Below are 20,931 nucleotides of genomic sequence, written 5' to 3' on the forward strand. Positions count from 1 at the left end.
GGTTAAAAATGGGTATGTCATACAAATTAAAGTTTGTGGTGTAAATCCACAATGAACAGCAACAAAATCTACTCTGAAAAAGATATATAAATATTGATGATGTTGACAACACTAACAATAATGGTGGATGCAGTAAGTATGAGAATATGCAAACATGAATTTCAAGTAGATTGCTAAATTTCTGGTCTATCTATCCTTTACCAGGCACCAACATAGATTTATTTGGGAGGGCTCAAACATTGCCACCTACAGTGCCTGCTTGCAATGATTTTGAATTTTAAAAAATTATTTTCCCAATCTATGTTTTTTAAATACTACACTAACTTTGGGAGTGCCTCACAAAGGGAGATTACCTGAACTGTCAAATCTTACCAACAAGGTCTTTTTTAGGTCCGACTGCCATAGAATTCCAGTTAAAAGAATGGCTGGATGGCCAGTTTGTAAATCCTTCATGGTGCTTGCTTGTCAGAACAACATACCTACAATAGCAATACAAATTGTATCAATATTTACCATATTTACTCTAACACAAGATGAGTCCAACTGCAAACTGCATAGACAAAGATCTGCCATTGCATAATGCACTTGCAGATCTGGATCTGTGAAGTCTGATAGGAGTAATTAGTGGAACAAACAAAACAGACCCTGATCTGCAGGTGCATTATGCTACAACAGATCAGAATCTTTTTTATTTGCAGTTTGACTTTACTCACAATCAAGTATGTACAATATTCTCAGATAAAAAAAAATAACATCATACTGTACATTCAAGTATTGAGTTAGATGTACAAAAGAAAGTTCAATAAGATGTACAAAAGAAAGTTTACTGTTTTAACGAGAACAATTTTTGATACTGTCATCCATATTGGATGATCTTCTACTGATGGTGTCATTCTTGAGTGTTACATATAAAAACAATGAAAACAATCACACACACACACACAAATAACAATTACACGCAGTGGTACATATAACAATAAAAATAATTACTAACATACACAAATTGATAGATATAAAAATACAGAAACAATTGCACACATGCACACACTGGTGCTGAAGACTTCCATTTAAAAAGACATGGTATGCAGGAAATGCACCTTTCTTAAAATATATCGCAGAGTAATCTGGTCACTTATAGAATTCATATAAAAATGATACAAAATTCTATACTGCATGAGTGGTTACTGCTCCACGTTGTTATTTCCCTGAGCACCAAATATGTTTTTACTGCTACAGAACTGAAAGTTTCCTTAATATATGGTTCACAATACTGGAGAAATGGTCCCAAGGAAAATTAACCCCATCATATGTGCTCACTTATAAGTTGAGTCCAAATGCAAACTGAAGACCCAGATCTGCCATCACATAATGCACCAGATCTGGGTCTGAGCAGTTGGATAGGAGTAATCCGTAGAACAGCATAGACCCTGATCTGCAGGAACTTTAAGCTATGGAAGATCAGGATCTTTATTGTTTACAGTTTGACTTGACTTATAAACAAGAACATAAGGTACAAAAATGTAAAAGCATAAAAAACATTGATTGAAAGCAAAAAAATGTAAAATCAATTACTCCAATATTTAGCTGAAGGTACTCATTTTACACATGACTGTCCTGTTTAATGTCATTAATTTATTTATCTTTCAATATGTACTTTCATATTTTCAAAGTTATTATATTGTAATATTTTAAAATTATACAGTGCTAAAAAAATCTGATAGCATGATGCTCAGGGCTCCTCTAATATAAGATCAGGCCCGTCCTGTATTTTAAGTGAGGTTTCCACTGAGCTTGTTGAAAAAGATTCTAATCTGCCTGAGGAAACTTTCATTGTGCTGATGAAATAAGTAAATATATTTTCAAGATGGTGACATACCTACCATAACACAGTGCAATCCAATTTAGACCACACTATCCTACATGAAACAGAGACCTGATTTTAATCAAATTGAAGCATGGTGTGTCATGCTAAAAATACAATTTTGTATGCCCAAACCCACTGATATGGTCATGTTTCCAGAAAACACAGTTTTCAGTAATCTTGAATAGAAGAAAATAACACAAACAACACCCACACCACTTTCAGTATATGCCTGTTACATGTAGCATGTATAAATGGCAAACAGTCATGATTGGAGCTGATGTAAAACTATCCTTTTGGCAGTTTAAATAGCAGCAATTAAAGCAAAAATGGTCACCTATAATCTACCATTTCACATATTAATTAACTGACTGACAATAACTAGTGAGTTGTGTTTGAAGGCTTGGTTGCAAATGATGATGTAATGCAGATCTGGAAGTATTTCTAAATATTTTTTCTTTGTTGGTGAAAATTATAACAATATATGGAAAGCAAGAAAAAGGAATGCTAGTATATATAAAGTATATTTTATTTTGTTTAAAGTAAATTTTTGATAAAATGTGCTGATTTGTTAATAAAATGGAGGAATATTGGAACTACAATGATTAAATGATTACGATTTGTTATTTATCGAAGTGTACAATTTACATTGAGACTTTATGTTAACACTTTTAGTTAACTTTACGCTTCGATGAATACATAACCATGATCATATAATTCTATAGTATAGTGAAAGTTGACGTTAACGCAGTTACCTAGCACCAGAGGCATTGAATAAATCTGCCCATTGGTCGGGGTTGAAGAACTCTGTGGTGAACATGGATGCAAAATCACCATAGGTGAAGTTTGGTGGGTAATTTTGTTTCATGAACTCGATGACATCTTGGGCTGGTGGGTTTCCTTTCCAAGCATACCAAAACCACTCACTTCCATAACTGGGCACTGAGAAAACGCCCCAGTGGATAAAAATTCCGATTTTTGCTTCATCATACCAAGACGGTAATGGTCTAGCATCCAAAGATTCCCATGTTGGATAATATTTGCCTTCTGCAACGATTAAATATGAAATTAACCAACAAACCGTGATAGCAACCACCCTGTTTCGCAAGTACGCCATTTCGAAGTCACATGATCGTCACATGGCAGATTAGTGCTGGCTAAATCTTCGTTCACATCATGCGTCGGTTGTTAGAATAGCGGACTTGAAATGTTATCTTAAAAAAAAACAAAAACAGGCATATTATAATGTTGATTTTCGAAATTTGAGCCCACAAAACTCCAACCGAAACTACTTATGGATCAAAACCTACTTTAATATAGCTGAATGTGAAACTGGATCCCGAAATGTCTCAGTCCACTACAACGTTCTCGGTCGAACGAAATGGGACTACCTAAATCAGCCCATTTGAACTCGGACTATCACTAGGTCAGTCCAAACTTGATACGGATGAAACAAACTATCAATTAATGTATAAAATAAAGAAAAATGTTTGCATTCTATTTTATCAAAGGCTCCATTTCTAGTATTTTATAATAGTTTGCCTGCATATTCAATTTTAAAAGTCATCACTGAACAAAAGAGATTGAAACTGTCATTATGAACGAAATTAGGGTGACAAAAATAATTATAGCTTGCCTGTATTACATATCCTCTGTGGCCAGAAGTTACAGGAATCACAAGCAAGTGCATGTTACTTTGATGTTACAACTCTGGAACAGTGTACGCATTGGCCAGTACCCATTGATAGGTTGGGCAGCAGAGAGGGTGAACAGACCACTTGCTTGAATTGTCCTTTATGAAAAATAAAACCTCATACGACAAAAATGAAAAATATAAGCGTAATAACGTTAACCAAAGCCTCTAACTTACAGAGTTTATCTAATTGGGTTAGTTTATTTTGTTACTTTATTTTTGTCGCTAGTGTTTTTCAAAATTTGTATATGTGTTTTCGTTTACCACCGTGACACTCATTTGTGGTCGCACCCTCTCTGCTGCTATAATTAGATCATTATTATATCAATAATGACACCGGGTACGGAATCTTGTACAGCTAGATTAGCTAGAGAAAGATTAGAAGCAATCAAAAAGTTTTTGCCTGTTCGTGATGCTCTTAAACAGAAACTGCTAGAGCGTCAAGAAGCACATATTGAATATGCAGAAGGTTCAGAACAATTATTTAGGCCTGTTACAAAAGTTACTGAAAGAGTTGCAAAAGCTACTGAAGGACTCCTTCCAACATTAAAACAAACTGCTGAGCAAACTGAAAAGATAGCAAAAATAACTAAATAAACAAAAAAGATTTTAAGAGATCCTCCAACTGAAATAGTGCTGCTCAGCCTCCTCCTGTAGGTGAAGAAATACTTAAAGGTATTAGTGAAATAAAAAAAAGATCCTGCACCTAAACCTGAAGTATGAAAAAATTGAACTAATTGAAAATTTAAAGAAGGTGTTATTGAAGAACTTACAAACATTAAAGAGAAAGATTTACTTCGTATGACGGGGTGGGTGGGGTATTTTTAATACGTCCAAAATTTTAAAACCTGGTCATGATACTGTAAGTGATAATAATTTCATCTAGTGGATATATCGTATATATAACAACAAAAAACAAGACAGAAATGATGATCTAAAATATGTAAGTTTTGTTGAAGAAACAAAAAGACTTTATGCGGAGATGATTCAACAACAAAAAACACAACTTCCTAAGCAGGTGCTTTCTTATCAACTTCCTCCGCTGCATTAACAAATAGAACGACAACAAAAACAACCACAATCTCCTTCACGAATTCCTCGGCCACAACGAAAAAAAAGCACAACCTCCTCAGCAAGAACCTTCTCCACCACAGTAACAAATAGAACAAGGATCACATTTTTTTTAGCCGAAAAAAGATTCAAAACTAACTAAAAATAAAGATATATTTAAGGCCTGGAGGTATTGAAAAAATGGTTATATACGACCTTGAAAGATTAGCAAAAATTGCTTCAGCAGGAGTAACAAAATATATCAAACGTGATTATGTTGATGATTATGTAAAAAAAATAGATACGATTTGGTTAAGGATTTATATCACTGGTCAACAGTGAAATCATTACTGACTTGAAAAGGCCCTAATCTGTAGTATTTTGGTGTGCCGAACACGAATATAACCGTGAAAAATTTGTATTGGCTCTCGTTTTGAAGATATTCATATACCTCATTTTCTATGTTTCACTGTGTAAATTTCTCCAGTAGGACTGCAGCAACATCCGGAATAATGATGTAACATTGCATAATACCATCATGCTCACATCATCCACAGTTGATTGCATCATTTTCTGATGCAATGCAATACTAATGCCATGCGGCTGCTGAAGTAAGTTGACGTCAGCAGTGTACTATACATGTGTAGGCCTATTATACTAATGCCAGGCGGCTGCTGAAGCTGACGTAAGCAGTGTACTATATAAAGCCCAATCAGATAGGTTCAGCATTTAAAATATTTTAGACGTTGTGCGAGACAGTTCAAGCTACTGTTACATAAAACTTATTATTTTATCCATTTACGTACAATAAAGAACAGTAATGCCTCGAAAGTGTGTTAATACCGCGGACAATTTTTGCTATATTTGTGGGGAAGTGACATTTGCCAACCAGAAGAAAAGTATCAATTCTCAAGTGAAGAAGGCATATCATCTTTACTTCGGATGCAAGGTTGGTGACCAAGACAAGCCTTGGGCTCCGCATATATGCTGTGCTACATGTACAACACAGCTTTCACAGTGGTTGAATTGCAAAAGGTCATCAATGCCGTTTGCAGTCCCAATGGTGTGGAGAGAGCCAAGCAACCACCTAAATGACTGTTACTTCTGCTTGGTTCCTCCTCTTTCCGGCGGAATAACGAAGCGAAAGAAGTCGAGAATAGTCTACCCAAACATTCCGTCTGCATTGAGACCAGTTCCACATGGTGAGGGACTTCCTATTCCAGAACCTCCAGCAGAATATTCTCTTGATTCATCTGACGAAGACAAAGGTGAGTCGACCTGTTCTTCTCCTGGTCCATCAGCATGCAGTGATCCAGATTTTCACTGTGGTGCATCATCAACCCCACACAGAATAACACAGGAAGAACTAAATGACCTGATTCGTGATTTGGACTTATCAAAGAACAAGGCAGAATTGCTAGGATCAAGACTCCAACAATGGAATCTTCTAGAAGAAGATGTCACAATTACTGCATGTCGAAAGCGCCACCAGCAATTGGAGCCTTTCTTCAGAAAGGAAAGTAATCTGATATTCTGTTCCGATATTGAGGGCCTCATGAATGCTTTAAAAATCGCTCATGACCCACAAGAATGGAGACTATTTGTGGACTCTTCGAAACTGAGTCTCAAGGCTGTGCTTTTGCACAATGGAAACATTCTTCCATCTATTCCAGTAGCGTATGCTGTCCACATGAAAGAGACATACGATAACTTAAGGCAGCTACTGAATTCCATTGAGTATAACAAGTACAGCTGGCACCTCTGTGGTGATTTGAAGGTAGTTGCCCTTTTAATGGGACTGCAGCAAGGATATACAAAATACATGTGTTTCTTATGCGAGTGGGATAGCCGAGCAAGGGAAATGCACTACATGAGGAAGGAATGGACTCACAGGCAGAATGTAGCCATTGGAGAGAAGAATATCCAACACCCAGCTCTGGTTGAGGCTCAGAAAATCTTGCTACCATCCCTTCACATCAAACTAGGTTTGATGAAGAACTTCGTGAAAGCCATTGACCGGACTTTGCCAGCATTCCGATACCTGCATGAAAAATTCCCTCGACTCAGCGAAGCAAAGATTAAAGAGGGAGTTTTTGTGGGTCCTCAGATTCGAGAGCTTTTCAAAGATGACCGGTTCAACAACTTGCTGGAAGGTGACGCGAAACAAGCATGGAATGCTTTTCGCCTAGTTTCTACAAACTTCCTCGGAAATGTTAGGGCAGAAAACTATAAGGAACTAGTAGAAGACATGTTGATGAAGTATAAGAAACTTGGCTGCAATATGTCTCTAAAGATTCACTTCCTTCATTCCCATTTGGATTTCTTTCCTAGCAACTGTGGTATTGTTAGTGATGAACACGGCGAACGTTTTCATCAAGATATCGCAACAATGGAACAAAGATACCAGGGAAAATGGTCCACTACAATGCTGGCTGACTACTGCTGGACACTCCTCAGAGATGCTCCCGAACAGCTGTACAAGAGACAGGCGAAGAAATCTAAGATGTAGTCAATGACTTGATTTTTTATAGGTAGGCTATTACAGTTGACCTTTTACTATTGGAATGCATTTCGTTATGTAAACATTAATTTCTTGCAGATTACAAAAAAACTAGAGCCAATTTTGCAATTTGACTGTCATATTCGTGTTCAGCACATAAAAATTGATAAGAATTGACTAATTTTATTTCAGTAACATGACTTTTGTAAAAATTTGTTGTCCAGTGTATTCTATAAAAGGTAATAACATCCCCAGTGATTATAACAATGGTTTTATAAATTTTAAACGTAATGTAGACCGTGTTATAAAACAAATTGAAGCAAGAGCAAAAAGATCAGAAGAACGAGCAAAACTTTATCGTCCTTCAAAAGAATGGTTAAAAGATTTAGGCGATGATACGCCCCCCAGGCGCTACTGGAAGTGGTTACACTAATCAGGGAAGTGGTTTTATTGCTTGTCCTGACAGTATTCTTTCTGACGTAGATAGATTAGAAATTCTGATTGGAGGAAAACGCGAGGGAAAAAATTCTAAAGAAATTATTAATGAAATATCTGATATTTGTTGAAGATTATTTACAGGCGGCATCATGGACATCAATGTTTATCATTCTCTCATTAATGAAATTGGTGATGATTATCACAGTGATTAAATAAATGAATAACAAATAAGATGATTACACACGCAGCTCAGCGTGGGCCTGTAATAATTAGAGTAGTAAACTCAAGATTACCAACGTATAAGGCGATCTACGGAGACAGACTTGGTGATATTGTTCAAGGTTTATTTAAGAGAATAGCTCCAAAAGCAATACCGATAGCAAACCAATTAGGGATGAAAGCTATTGACGCTATTCGCGATAAAGGTATTAGTGCTGTTGGTAATCTTGCCGGCAAAGCGTTCTCAGCAGTCAAGGATAGATTAGTTCGATTAGCACGAAGAAAACCTTAGCCACCGATGAAATTACCCAGTACTAGAGTTATGCCTGTAAATGTCAGTAAAATAATAAATCAAGCTGCAAATCAAAAACTATCAGAGTTGGCTGATGAGGCAGAGAAACCCATACCAAAGAAAGAGAGAGAGAAAAAATGAGTACAAGTTTTATTTGAGGAAGTGGTCTTTGTGTTAGACGAAGATAATTATGATAAAATGTTCAAGCGTAAATCCGATCCAGCATTTGATGCACCAATTCTCAAAGATGAATCTATACGCGATTATCAGTTTTATTATATATTATTGAATTTAGAAAATAATCATGTAGCACGTGCATATCATCGTTTGATGACATTTATGGGACGTGATCAAAATATAGATACTGGTTTGCAAATATCACAGATAGTTTTTATAAATCGGTATCAGATCTATTACTTCTCTTTGGAACGTCTTGATTTAAGTAAACAGTCTGTTGTTGACGTCCATTTTCGAGCTCGCGTAAATCCAGGTGATGGTATTAATTACAGAGCAATCGCTGTTATACTCAGCGACAAAGCAATGTTACTTGAAGGTGTTGGAGGAAGAATGCGAGTTATTGACGCTCCAGTAGAAAACATGTCATTAAATAGCTCACGATATTTATAATGTCATATCATCATGTTAGTGTTAGTCTGACTCCCGGTCAAAATAAAAAGCTTCAATAAAGTTCAGCAAAGAACTGCGGAATAAAAATATCACTAAACGAAACATCAAATCACAGGTGGTCAAAATAAACTGTCATTGTTAGAACGTCAACTCAATCATTTCAGTAGCACCAAACAATCAAAAACAGGCGTTAAACTCAATCTTTCTGCGGGTGCGATTAAAGACTCAATTAAAACTGGTGGTATATTTCCACTTCTTGCAGCTATACCAGCATTAATAGCTGCTGCAGCTCCAACTGTAGCAAACGCAGTTGCACTTGGTGCTGTTGGAACTGCTGAAATACGGAAAAGGTCTGAGACTTCCAGGAACACTTTGTTAATTCTTCCAATGTCGAAGTTTGATTTACTTGATGCTGCTAACAAATTAAATATCAAACATTTTAAAGGTATTTTTATGCGTGATCAATTACCGAAACAACCAAATAATATTGAAACAGGTATTATCAATCTTGATAATAGTTCTGGTCCAGGAACTCTTTGGGTGGCATACGCATTTGATCCACGTGGAATTGCTTATTTTGATTCGTATGGGTTGGCTCCACCAAAATAATGTATAAGTTACATAAACACAAGAAAAACTCCAGTCTGGTATTCAACATTACCAACACAAACAATAACCGATCCACCAATATGTGTGACCGTGAAGTAATTTCTGTACTCAACCCTATATCTTCATCAACATTACCACCTCATAAAGTGGTACGCGATTATACAAGTAGATGATTTAGATAGATCTTAAAATATCATAGTAGATATTTACGGAAGATCTTCTTCTATCAAAGACAAGGAAAAAAAGAGATGATATTGATTTGTCAAATTACGCGACTAAAGATGAACTTGCCGATATTATGAACCTCTCTGGAGGTGACCGGGATGAAATTGTTGTTTTTCAGGAAACATACGGTGTTTTAAAGACGAGTAATATTAGATGGAATGACATAGTTCGTAGAGTTCTCGGTGCTACTACGGATAAAATTCCAGTATTTACTGGCGGCGGTAGAATCAGAGACTCAAATATATCAATCGCAACTATTAGAAATGAAATTGCAAAAAGTGTTGCTAATCGCTTACGATATACCGGTGATACAATGACGGGTGAACTAAGTAATGAATGGAAATAACATAGTTGTTTTAAGAGATCAAATATCTGATGAAGATGCCGCAACAACAAAAGATATGTAGGCAATAACTTTAATACAGTAGATACTAAATTAACCACGCTACGAGCTGAGTAATACGTTCACGTAAATGTTTACAAATCTTCGTAGAAATTAAAAAAAAAAAATTAATGAAATCGCATATGATTTCTTTGGAAGTCCGTTGACGTAAAACTCTCTGAAATTAATACAAAACTTGGCGATATTAAAACAGCTATATCAGATATTGAAACGATTAGGAAAAAGAACAGTAGATGTCATAAGTGCAATTCCTGCTATCGTTAAAAAATTTAATCTGATTAAAATTCCCCACAGGCAGATTATCAACAAGGTATACATACTGTCATCAGGATTCTCAACAAGGTCACAGAAAAATAACACTATCAAACATACTGCAGAAGTCACTGGTGTGTATATGCTGTCCGTGTTCAGTGGTGCAAAATTTAGTATATTTACCAGGTATCCCTTGAGTCATTCAGCCGATAGTTTTTCTGGAACTGTGTCTATTGTATTAAATAGAGGAGACGAAGAAACATTTATAATGGAAGCATCTGATAAAAAATTAACAACAGCGTCTTATTGGTGGTGTCTGGAATTTGTGGCTGAAACACCTCAATTGATTACTAAATAATTAAAATAGAATGAACTCCCCACTCAAGGTTTAAAAATTTAGATATAATCAAGCATGTGAATGGCAAACAAAACTAAAAAATATCATTGACGAATATACAGTAAAAGTATTTTAAAAAATCGCCGAAGTGTAGTTATTGTTGATATAATTGTGTATTCAGCGTCTGCTGTTATTGCTGGAACAGGCGTATTATTATCAACAATAACAATGACATCACCAGCAGTTGTAACATTTTGATGTTTCAGCCACAACAGCTATTGCTGGCCTTCTTAATATCACTGCAAAAAAATATGCCCGTGTAGAAACACAAAGATACATGATTAAATAATAAAATTACACGCATCGACTGTAGCATATTCCAAATTATCCTCGTTATTATCAGCAAGTATTAACGATGAAAAAATATCAGATTGTTAGTTTGCGGAGATGATTAAAATTTATGAAGAAGCTATGACTGTGATAGAATCCACGCCTGATTTAGATAATCAGGATTTAAATAAGAATGGCAACTCCACTGGAATCGTCAGGTGAGCTACTTCAGTAGATTGTCGTTAATACAACTCAGTCAAAAACTACGATGATATCGATAAGCTCAACTAATCCAGAATTTAATGTTTACTTTCCAACTGAGATTCCAGCGAAAGAAATAGCTCTATCACAATTACGAGTATATCATAGTTGTCCAAATATCAGATCAAAATCATTTGGTGGATTACAGGCGAATAATTCGCTTGTATTTGCAAATAAAAATAAAGATGATGGAACTCCCGATCGGCAGGTTGTCAGAATTCCAACAGTCAGTATCAGGTTGAACAAATCAATGATGAATTCCAGCGCAGAATCAAATATAGAACTGAAAAAGAATCAAAAATAGCTATAACAGTTCACGAACCAACTATATTAGCTGCTATAGAAGTATATTCGCAAGATTATGTTGTAGATAGTTATCAATCATCGATCAGAAGTGTGTTAAGGTGGCCTGAGATAGCACCTGTTTATCAAGGACCACCAAACCCAAAACGAGATGAATTCACCACGGACACAAAATATTTAAAAAAACTACTAGAGTATCGAAATATTTAATCTAGGAGTCATGGATACCAAAGTTTTTCACTTGTTAAAAAAGTTTCTATCAGACCAAAAGTTTTACCTACTGATGGAAATATGGTTGACATTCCTTCTATTACGCCAGGAGAAGATTTATTTAATATTAATGATACTCCTAACAAAGAGTTTATTAAGTCGTGTGCTAATATAATCAAATACTAATATCGAACTGTATCCGCTACTCTACAAAATGTATTTCTAGTATCATACAAAACTACATTAACGACTTAAAACAACAAATAATTGAAACAATACATCTAAATCAAGTTATATCTGACCGTGAGTATGTCAATTTGGTTATTATTGAGACTGTAATCTTCGAACGATCTTTCTCTTTTGAAAACCATAAACAATTATTTCTTGATCATTATAAAATAACTGAAAAACAGTTACCAGAATTTAGAACTGACGAACTAAAAAAAATCACTCAACGACCTTATCAATAAAATTTTCCTAAAATTATTGAGTCATGGAGAAAAATAGCCCATCCAGCAATTGTTCTTAAACATAACAATGTTTCATACGGTGAAGGCCGACATATTTCACAAAGAATTGTAAATATAACACCGACAATCGCAATCAATCTTGTATGTGATTCAAATGATGGTAGCTATCAAATAGATCTTGAAAGATCTATTCAGGCTCAATAAGGATATATTCTGTATACATTTACACCTCAATTACCTCCTGGATATTTGATTGTCCAAGAGCCTATTAATCCTGTTTATTTACGTTGTCATGATCCGTTAATATCAATAATACATCTCAAACTTACTCACCAATCGGGACACCTAATTGATTTAAGAAATGGAAATTTAAATATAAATCTCTACGAAAGATATTAGCAATTTTTGCAGTGTTTAAAAGTCAAGTTTTTAATCAGGAGGTATTATATAATGTGCCAATATGTGAGAGTTTTTATACACGACAAAGAGGTACTTGAAAACGCCATCAGAACAATAATGACACTGCCCCCAATCAATACAGGACAATTTAGTGTTGATATAATTATTGATGAATACGGCAATGAAATATTTTTGTTGACGCAGGAACAATTAAATGAACTGAAGCGAGAATATATTATTACGATTACGTGTGATAGAGATTAGATTGTCAATTATACACATTCTTGTATTGAATTAGATGCCAGTAGCTTCTCGAGGGTCGGTGGTTCTTTTTGGGGTTTTCCCGGGTTCTTCCTCCACCATTAATACTGGCCGCCATGTATAGCCTATTGTGCGCTGAAAAATGGCGTTAAATCCTACAACAACAACAACATTGAATTAGATCATCTTTAAAAATATAGTCTAGTTATTCAGATTGATGGGCATATTACAATAAACTATGATAAAAATCTCATTAAAAAATAAAAGAACAGAATTTTTCTTTTTTTACTGACCTAACATTCATCATTACTTTCACAAGTGACGTTGTTGCTACAGTCACTAACATCATTTTTGTTTTCACGATCTGACATAATCTTTTTTAACATTCTCACGCGCGTGTTAATAATTATTTTCGTTTCGTTTTCGTGAGCTAATTCTGATCTAATTTTCTCCATCACGCTTGAGAGAGATACGAATTTTTAACTTCCGTATCTTTCACAGCAGCCAAAGATTGGAACACAGCTTGTTGGAAGTTTTATAAATCTATATTCCGTTGGTAGTTTATATCTATCTTTGAATTCGCGTGTTTGTAATAATTTAAAATCACAAGTATTTTTTTCTGGATCAAATTGAAATATAATACTGTCTTTTCTTAATTTTTGAATTGCAGAAATGATATCATTAATATTTTCGTGATTCATTATATAATAAATATATATTTAAATTGTACTCCTCAACCAAGATGATATATTACAATTATGTAATACAGCGCAAAGACAACCTCGAGATTACTAAATAAATATTCACTTACCTTTATACATTCCAGCATACACATTTTCAGACTGACTGGGAGAGAGCGATTCTGTGCCTTTTATAGGCCACGCAGAGCAATTCTGGAAATCCCCACAAAGATGTAGCAACAAGTTATTCTAGAAATCCCAGTCTGGAAATCCCCAGAAACATGTAGCAGCAAGTTATTCTAGGAATCCCCGTCTGGAAATTCCCAGAAACATGTAGTAACAAGTTATTCTGGAAATCCCCCGTCATCCAGAATATTTTGCGCAGACTATAAAAGACACAGAATCGCTCTCTCCCAGTCAGTCCGGTAGTGAATTCTGAAGTGAGTAAGGTAAGTGAAATATTTTCTTAAACTACATGAGTTAATTATCACGCAGATACTTAAATTAATGCATATTTGTATAATTAGTTTACGATAACACAAAAACTAAATAAATCGTGAGATTACACAGTAACAAGGGAAATAACTACTGAATTACTCTGCCAGAGAGAGCTTAGCTTGACAGAGTTATTTTCCTTCAACAATACTGAAAAGTTATAGTGATATACTTGTCATACCAAAGACAAAACTTCAGAATCACTGAACAATTGTTCTATCATACATGTTTTGCAACTGTTGAAAGTCCACAATTATCTATATATTTTTAATTTTTGTGGACTTTCCACATCGGCGATAATGACCTTAGATTGATAAAATAACAGTTGTATTTAGCGATGTAGAATGTGACAGACAAAAAATAAATCGTGAGATTACACAGTAACAAGCAGTGTAACTACTTAATTACTCTACCGGATAGAGACAGAGTTATTTCCCTTCAACAGTACTGAAAAGTTATCTTTTGTTTTTATTTTTTTTAGAGAAAGCAGATCTGGTTATATTTTCTGCGACACACTGAACCGAGTGCATGCAAATATCAAACTATTTCCCAGCTGCGTTGATTTATTGAAATATCATTTCTTCACTAGTCTCTGTATTTGTAGATTTAACCGCCCTTTTCGTAATTGTTTTACATCTACCAGTATTTCCAAATCTGCAATTCTGACTTTGTGTAACAGGTCGCAAATTATGTAAAGAGTTATGGAGTTTTTCTCCATCAATATGATCGATCACAAGACCATCTTCGATTACCCCCCGAAAACACTCGTATATAAATTTATGACAAAGATAATTTTCTTCCCAATATCAAATACGAGATCTCGATGCTGAATTTATCACGACATTGAAATAACAGCAAAATAATCATTGTACGAGCTGTAACACAGTAATGTTGTAGCAGTATTCAATAAATAATCCAAGACAATTCACCGTAGACAGAATTAATAGTAATTTTGGTCATACAAGCGAAAATGTAATGCTGACCTGTCTTGAATGTAATCGACGTCGAGGTGCTAGTTTACAAAAGTGAATGCGGTGGTAATTGTGTATCTTCAGGAATTACATGTAATTGCTCGTGTACAAATCCATGTTGAGGAGCAGCTGAATCTGTGTGTGTGTGTGTGTGATTTGGATTTTAACGTAGCTTTAACAATTTTTCAGTCATATTGCTACAATGTCTGCAGTGTAACAGTTTATAGTTCTGTTTAGCACTGGGGCATCATGCCGCAGACATGAAGCATGATGTCCCACCCAGTCACATTATCCTGACACCAGGCCGACCAGTCCTAACACTAACATAATAATGCTGAGCGCCAAGCGAGGCATCTGTTAGTAGCAGTTGAATATAATCTGTAGATTGCAGGTCTACCCGCAGATCTTACCAAGCTAGACATCTAATATGTTTTAATACTGCAAATAGGATCAGTCACTCTTTTTGTACCGCCTTCAAGTTCATCAGGTTCATATAAATATCTTACAGTAACATTACCTAATACTGGTTGTTTTGAAAATTCATGTTGTTGTTTTGGTATGTTTTTTTGTAATCGCATTAATAGGTTTCATGGCGGTTCGAGTAATTTCATTATTTAACACAGCTATCACACTTGGTAATCTTGCATCCTATTCACGAGATCTCGTATCATTATGAATTATTTCCTTCGCATATTGATATCCAAATAACCGCTCAGCAAGTGTTCGATTAAATCATTCAACTCTTGCCTGATTACGATGAATTGCAGTATGAACATATTGAAAATATTGTTACTTGTTCTGGCTGGATGGTCATATTGGCATGGAGTTTTCATCAAAAGTTTTTTCTCATGGTGTCCAGTTTTCTTAAATTGTGTCAATCTTGCATCCAATATGAGTTTCTGAATGGTTAATTTGAAAATCATATTTCTTATGAATATCAGAGATGGCTTCGACACTCAGGACGTCTGTCGGGGGACATATTACTTTAAGACTAGCTATATACCATAAGCAGTGTTTTGGTGAAAACCCAATGTTGATAAGACCATAAATTCTAGAGGAGTAGTAATATCAAGATTTTCAAGATGGCCACCAGTCTTCTGGTAAAAAACTCTGTTTGTTATGTCTTTCTAGTTGGAAGAAGAAGCAATAACAAGATTTTCAAGATGCATGCCATGGTTGCCATACTGGATGTCAGATTGAAACCATTTTCACTGAATACTAACTAGATGCCAAGTCTTCTGGTCGAAACCCTGTCAGTATGACTTCCATTCTAGGAGAAATAGTGTTAAAATGTTCAATATGGCTGCTGCTATGGTGGCCATACTGGATGTCAAATTTGCCTCATTTGTATTCAAGACCAACAAGACATCACAAGAAGTCTTGGCAAATAAACCATGATGATATGTAGATGGAGTAGCATTAACAATGTTTTCAAGATGGCTGCTGTGGTGGTCATCTTAGCTGTCTGAGCAGCACTGCTTTCATTTAGAACCAACTAGACTTGGGGGATGTGTGTGTAAAGTTTGATGGTCATCCTCAAAGTAGTTGAAGAGAAACATATAACAAACTTCTTCTGACCAACAAACTGATGATGAACACTGTAAAACAAGCCATCACATAAGTTCTTCTGGTCCTTTATGTCTTTTTATTTGTGATAATATATTAGTCTTGAAAACATCTTCTATTCTATTGGCAATATATTCATCTTCATACCCATTAAGGTCAGCATACTAAAATATTATTAACATCTCAGGTCTTTCTACAGCAATTTTGTAACAGGCTTTATGCAATATGGTTAAACTACTTTATAAATATTCATAGATATATCAAATACATTTTCAATATTTCTAAAGTGCTAAAATTTTACCTGATATCTATTAAACGAATGACTATATATGTGTATTTTAATGATTCATTTATATCACTGCCATAGACACAAATCTTGAGGACTGGTGAGCTAAAAATGATTTTCAAGTTTATTGCTATTCGTTTTGTGTCCTTGTAACATTTATTGTTTCTGTATAAATTGTTTAATTCAGCTTAATATTTCTGTAAAAATTGTTTAATTCAGCTTAATACCTTTATATATTTTTATTATTTTTTTAGTAATAATGACAAAACGTCTGTACATATTATAAGAATATACAAGACAGCAGGCCTCTACAAAAATGAGAAACTTGTATACAAGGTCATTCTGACACACTCCTGAAGAAACATTTTTACCACTGCTTTATCATCGGTTCAAATTATAAAAGGCTTGATCATTGTGAATAATTTTCCATGAGATAGACTCAGAAACCTTTTCAAAATCAAATAATTACAAGATACTTTTGCAGAAGATCATTTAAATCTGTCTTCTATTTCATTTTTCTTTTCATGTAGTTCTTCATAAAGATCTTAAACTTCTTTAAAGATATAAAATTGTCGAGTTATTATTCTATTTTCATTTGTAATTGCTTTTGTATTTGCTCGTATTCTCTCCTAATCCACCCATTTTACCTTGGACTGGATGATACTTCCTCAAACTTTACCTTGCATAACTTTATCACAATCTTTCTTTTCTGACCCTAATAACTCTAAAACAGTATTTTCAACAGAGGTACTGTTTTCTAAATATGTATTGTGTTTCATCACAGAGTTCCAGTTCCTATTCTATTTTACATTTTTAAGCAACATATGAAAAGATTTCACAGCAAATGTCCATCACAGAAGTATAGAGAAATACTGAGTCTATTATAGTTAGTTTCATATGTGTTTGACATAATTTCAATATTTCCATCATATTATATAATGAAACATACAGTAATTTTATCCCCTAAATGCTGTTATTGAGTTTCCACAAATCCTTACCTCTAATAAATCATTTGTACACATGTTTAACATGGTCAGAGAGGGTCAGATCTACAAACTGATACAACTGTAATTTTTTTCTAATTTTGGCACAAGAGAATATTTTTTCTCTATGCTCATCTCTTTAAATATAGATTTAGTTTTCTAAAGGTATTTTTTTCATACTCAGTAATAAGTATTAAGATTATTTACATTTTTTAATTATAGGTCCAATTCATGATGTTGAACCTAACTGAAATGATAACCGAATCCTGTTTATATTCACTTGAAATAGTGTTAATATTATAAATTCTGGGCAAAATCTGGACAATCATTATTTGACCAATAAATATTAATTAGACTTAAGTACTTTTCATCTATTTTTAAATCTAGTGCAATTAAATTCCCATCATTCAAAACTATTATTAAATAAAATGCAGCTCCCATTTAACTGAACCTATAACAGTTAAAACATTTAAAACCCCGCTGAACCCTGATATGTTATTTTATCTCCATAACATAAAATGTTTACCCTGTAATCTTAATGACTGTACATTTTTTACGTTTCAAAAAAGTGTAAATTTCTGACAAAGAAAAATCATACATAGCTTGCAGCTTACCATACTCAATAACTATTGATGACTTTGTAAGATATAATTTAAAGGTAATATGCATCTTTTTCATATATACCAGAAATACATCAACTTCATACATATAAAAAATCCAGCTTCATCTCTCTCCATCCACCCCGAAGCAGATGCTATACCAGCAGAAGTATACAAAGCCAGAGGCTTGCACATGGCACAGAAACTTAGTGAACTCTTTCAGTCAATGTGGACTCAAGGAACTATACCCCTGGAGTACAATGATGCATCCATTGTTAACTTGTACTAGCAGAATGGCAAGAGACAAACTTGCGACAACCAATGGGGCATCTTGCTGTCAACAGCTGGAAAAATCCTCATCAGAATTATGCTGGAATCACCTTGTGGATCACATTGATCATGGGTTCCTGTCTAAAAGTTATTGTGACTTCAGAAACAGACAAGGGATCACAGACATTGTGTTTGCAGCTCATCAATTCCATGAGAAACACCAGGAACAAATCTCCAACCTGTACAAAACATTTATCGACCTGTCAAAAGCCTTTGACACTCGGTCATGGGGGCCTTTAGAAGATCATGTCACAATTTAGTTACCTAAAGAAATTCATGGTTTGGCAATTCCATGATGGCATGCTCATCTGAGTTGTGTAAAATGGCAGGTCATCTGAACCATTTCCAATCACAAATGGATTCAAGCAGGCTGTGTGTTGGCCCCAACTCTCTCCAGTATGATGTTCTCAGGCATGGGATGCCTTCTGTGACTATGAAACTAGGGATTGACATCAGATACCAGACTGATGGCAAGCTCTTCAAGCTGAGAAGACTACAGGCAAAGACTAATATACAGAAGTGACTGTTCATAATCTTGCATTTGCTGATGACCGTTCCCTGGATGCCAATCAGAGTCTGACATGTAACAGAGAATGGACCATTTCCCTTTAGCTTGTGACAATTTTGGTCACACAATCGCTATCAAGAAGACAGAGATGATGCATCAAACTGCACCAGGAAGGCATTACATAGAACTTACCATCACAATAAATGGCCAAACCCTCCTTGCAGTGGACAAGTTCACACACCTCAGCAGTACACTGTCAAATTCAGTTCACATCGATACTTGCAACCAATGTTGTAATTGCTAAAGCAACTGTGGCCTCTGACAGACTACACACAAATACATGGGAGTGCAGAGGCATCAGTCTGCAAACAGAACTGAAGGTCTATAAAACCATTGTGTTTTAACCCTGCATGCCAAACCTGGACAGTGGGCTGCCTGATGAAACTGATAAAGATAATATGGCAGGAAAAGGTCCTAATGTCATAGGTCATCATAGGGTCATTCATTCCAAGCACTCTGCTGATGAAATCACATATGAGAATGGTAGTCCTCATTACCAGGATGTCAGAAGAGCAAATGCCAAAAAGTTTCTCATGAGCTGGAGGGAAAGCGATCTCAGAGTGGTCAGAAGAAACACTTCAAAGATTTCTCAAGCTGTTAAGTGAAACCCTACCAAACAAGACAAACAGAAGAATCCATCACCCACACACCAAGAAAATCCCAGAATGATTTCACTTATTTATACATGGGCACAGATATTTTCTAATTTTAAAGTGGTGTAAAATAAAAGGAGAAAGTGAAAAAAAGAATAATAAATATAATTTCTGTAGTAAACCAATCAGTTTTCAAATACAGTATTTAACTGCAAAATACAAAGTTGATTTTTTTTTGGTTGTTGTTCTAGGGTTTGGCACACTGACAAAAATACTTAGAGACAGAGTGCTTGGAAAAAAAGACCTGGATGCTGTGGTTATGGATAAAGCCCTATTGTTGATCCAAGAAGAGGAGATCCAAATAGCAAATCACTTGAAGGAAATAATCAAACATGGTTGTAAATATTGCCACTGACCTTGCTATAGAATATGAAGAAAATCAGCAATAGGAGATGGTTCTAGGACATTATAAACAGATAGCTAGATATGAAAGTTGACTAATGTAGAGTCCAGGATGCAAAGGAGGTCAGCTTAATAAGAATGTTAATTGTGAGTAAATACTTTGCTGGACTTGACTGTTTGTTTTCCATGGACAACCTAAAGGAATGACCACAACAAATTTATAATACTGATGAAAACCATTTCCTTCCCTACGTTATTGTCAGTAACATGTTCCATCCTCCTGCTGCAGTAGTTTCTGGTAAATCATCAAGTTACAGTCATTACAAGTAGAATCGTCAAGTTACCGTCATTACAAGTAGAATCATCAAGTTACCATCATTACAAGTGGAAGTGCAATCGAACCTGTCAGAATGGTCATCTTTATGTAGTGGTTACCTTGTCTCAATAGCCATTCTAATCTCCCCCTCAAATTTTCTACACAAATATCATGCATACAATATCAAGGGCCAGGTGTTTCCTAAACAAATAACAATTTCTTACTGCATTAAATAGTCATTGGAGCATATCAACAGTTACCACAGTTGCTAAATGTTTACTTCATGAAAACATTGTTTAGATAAAGGCATATCATCTGAATCTATGTGCAAACAATTCTCATTTCACTTGTACTCACCTTATTCTAGTCACATTATCAGTTTAATGCAACAGTGTTAATTAT

General features: G+C 35.0%; 1 protein-coding gene across 2 annotated transcripts in view; it reads right to left on the reverse strand.

The window, feature by feature from the left end:
- LOC149789036 (alpha-L-fucosidase-like) overlaps positions 1-2,985 on the reverse strand; it is a 44,945-nt gene extending 41,960 nt beyond the window's left edge. For both annotated transcript variants that reach the window (XM_089975211.1, XM_089975212.1), the window contains exons 1-2: positions 2,617-2,985; positions 373-479 (exon numbers count right to left, since the gene is read on the reverse strand). In XM_089975211.1, coding sequence (XP_089831337.1) covers positions 373-479; positions 2,617-2,978 — 469 coding nt within the window. In that variant the 5' untranslated portion in view covers positions 2,979-2,985. The remainder of the gene's footprint in view (positions 1-372; positions 480-2,616) is intronic.
- Positions 2,986-20,931: the final 17,946 nt, after the last annotated feature.

The sequence above is a fragment of the Sinohyriopsis cumingii genome, chromosome 11, assembly GCF_028554795.1.
Source record: "Sinohyriopsis cumingii isolate HCF-2022 chromosome 11, ASM2855479v2, whole genome shotgun sequence".
Lineage (NCBI taxonomy): Eukaryota > Metazoa > Mollusca > Bivalvia > Unionida > Unionidae > Sinohyriopsis > Sinohyriopsis cumingii.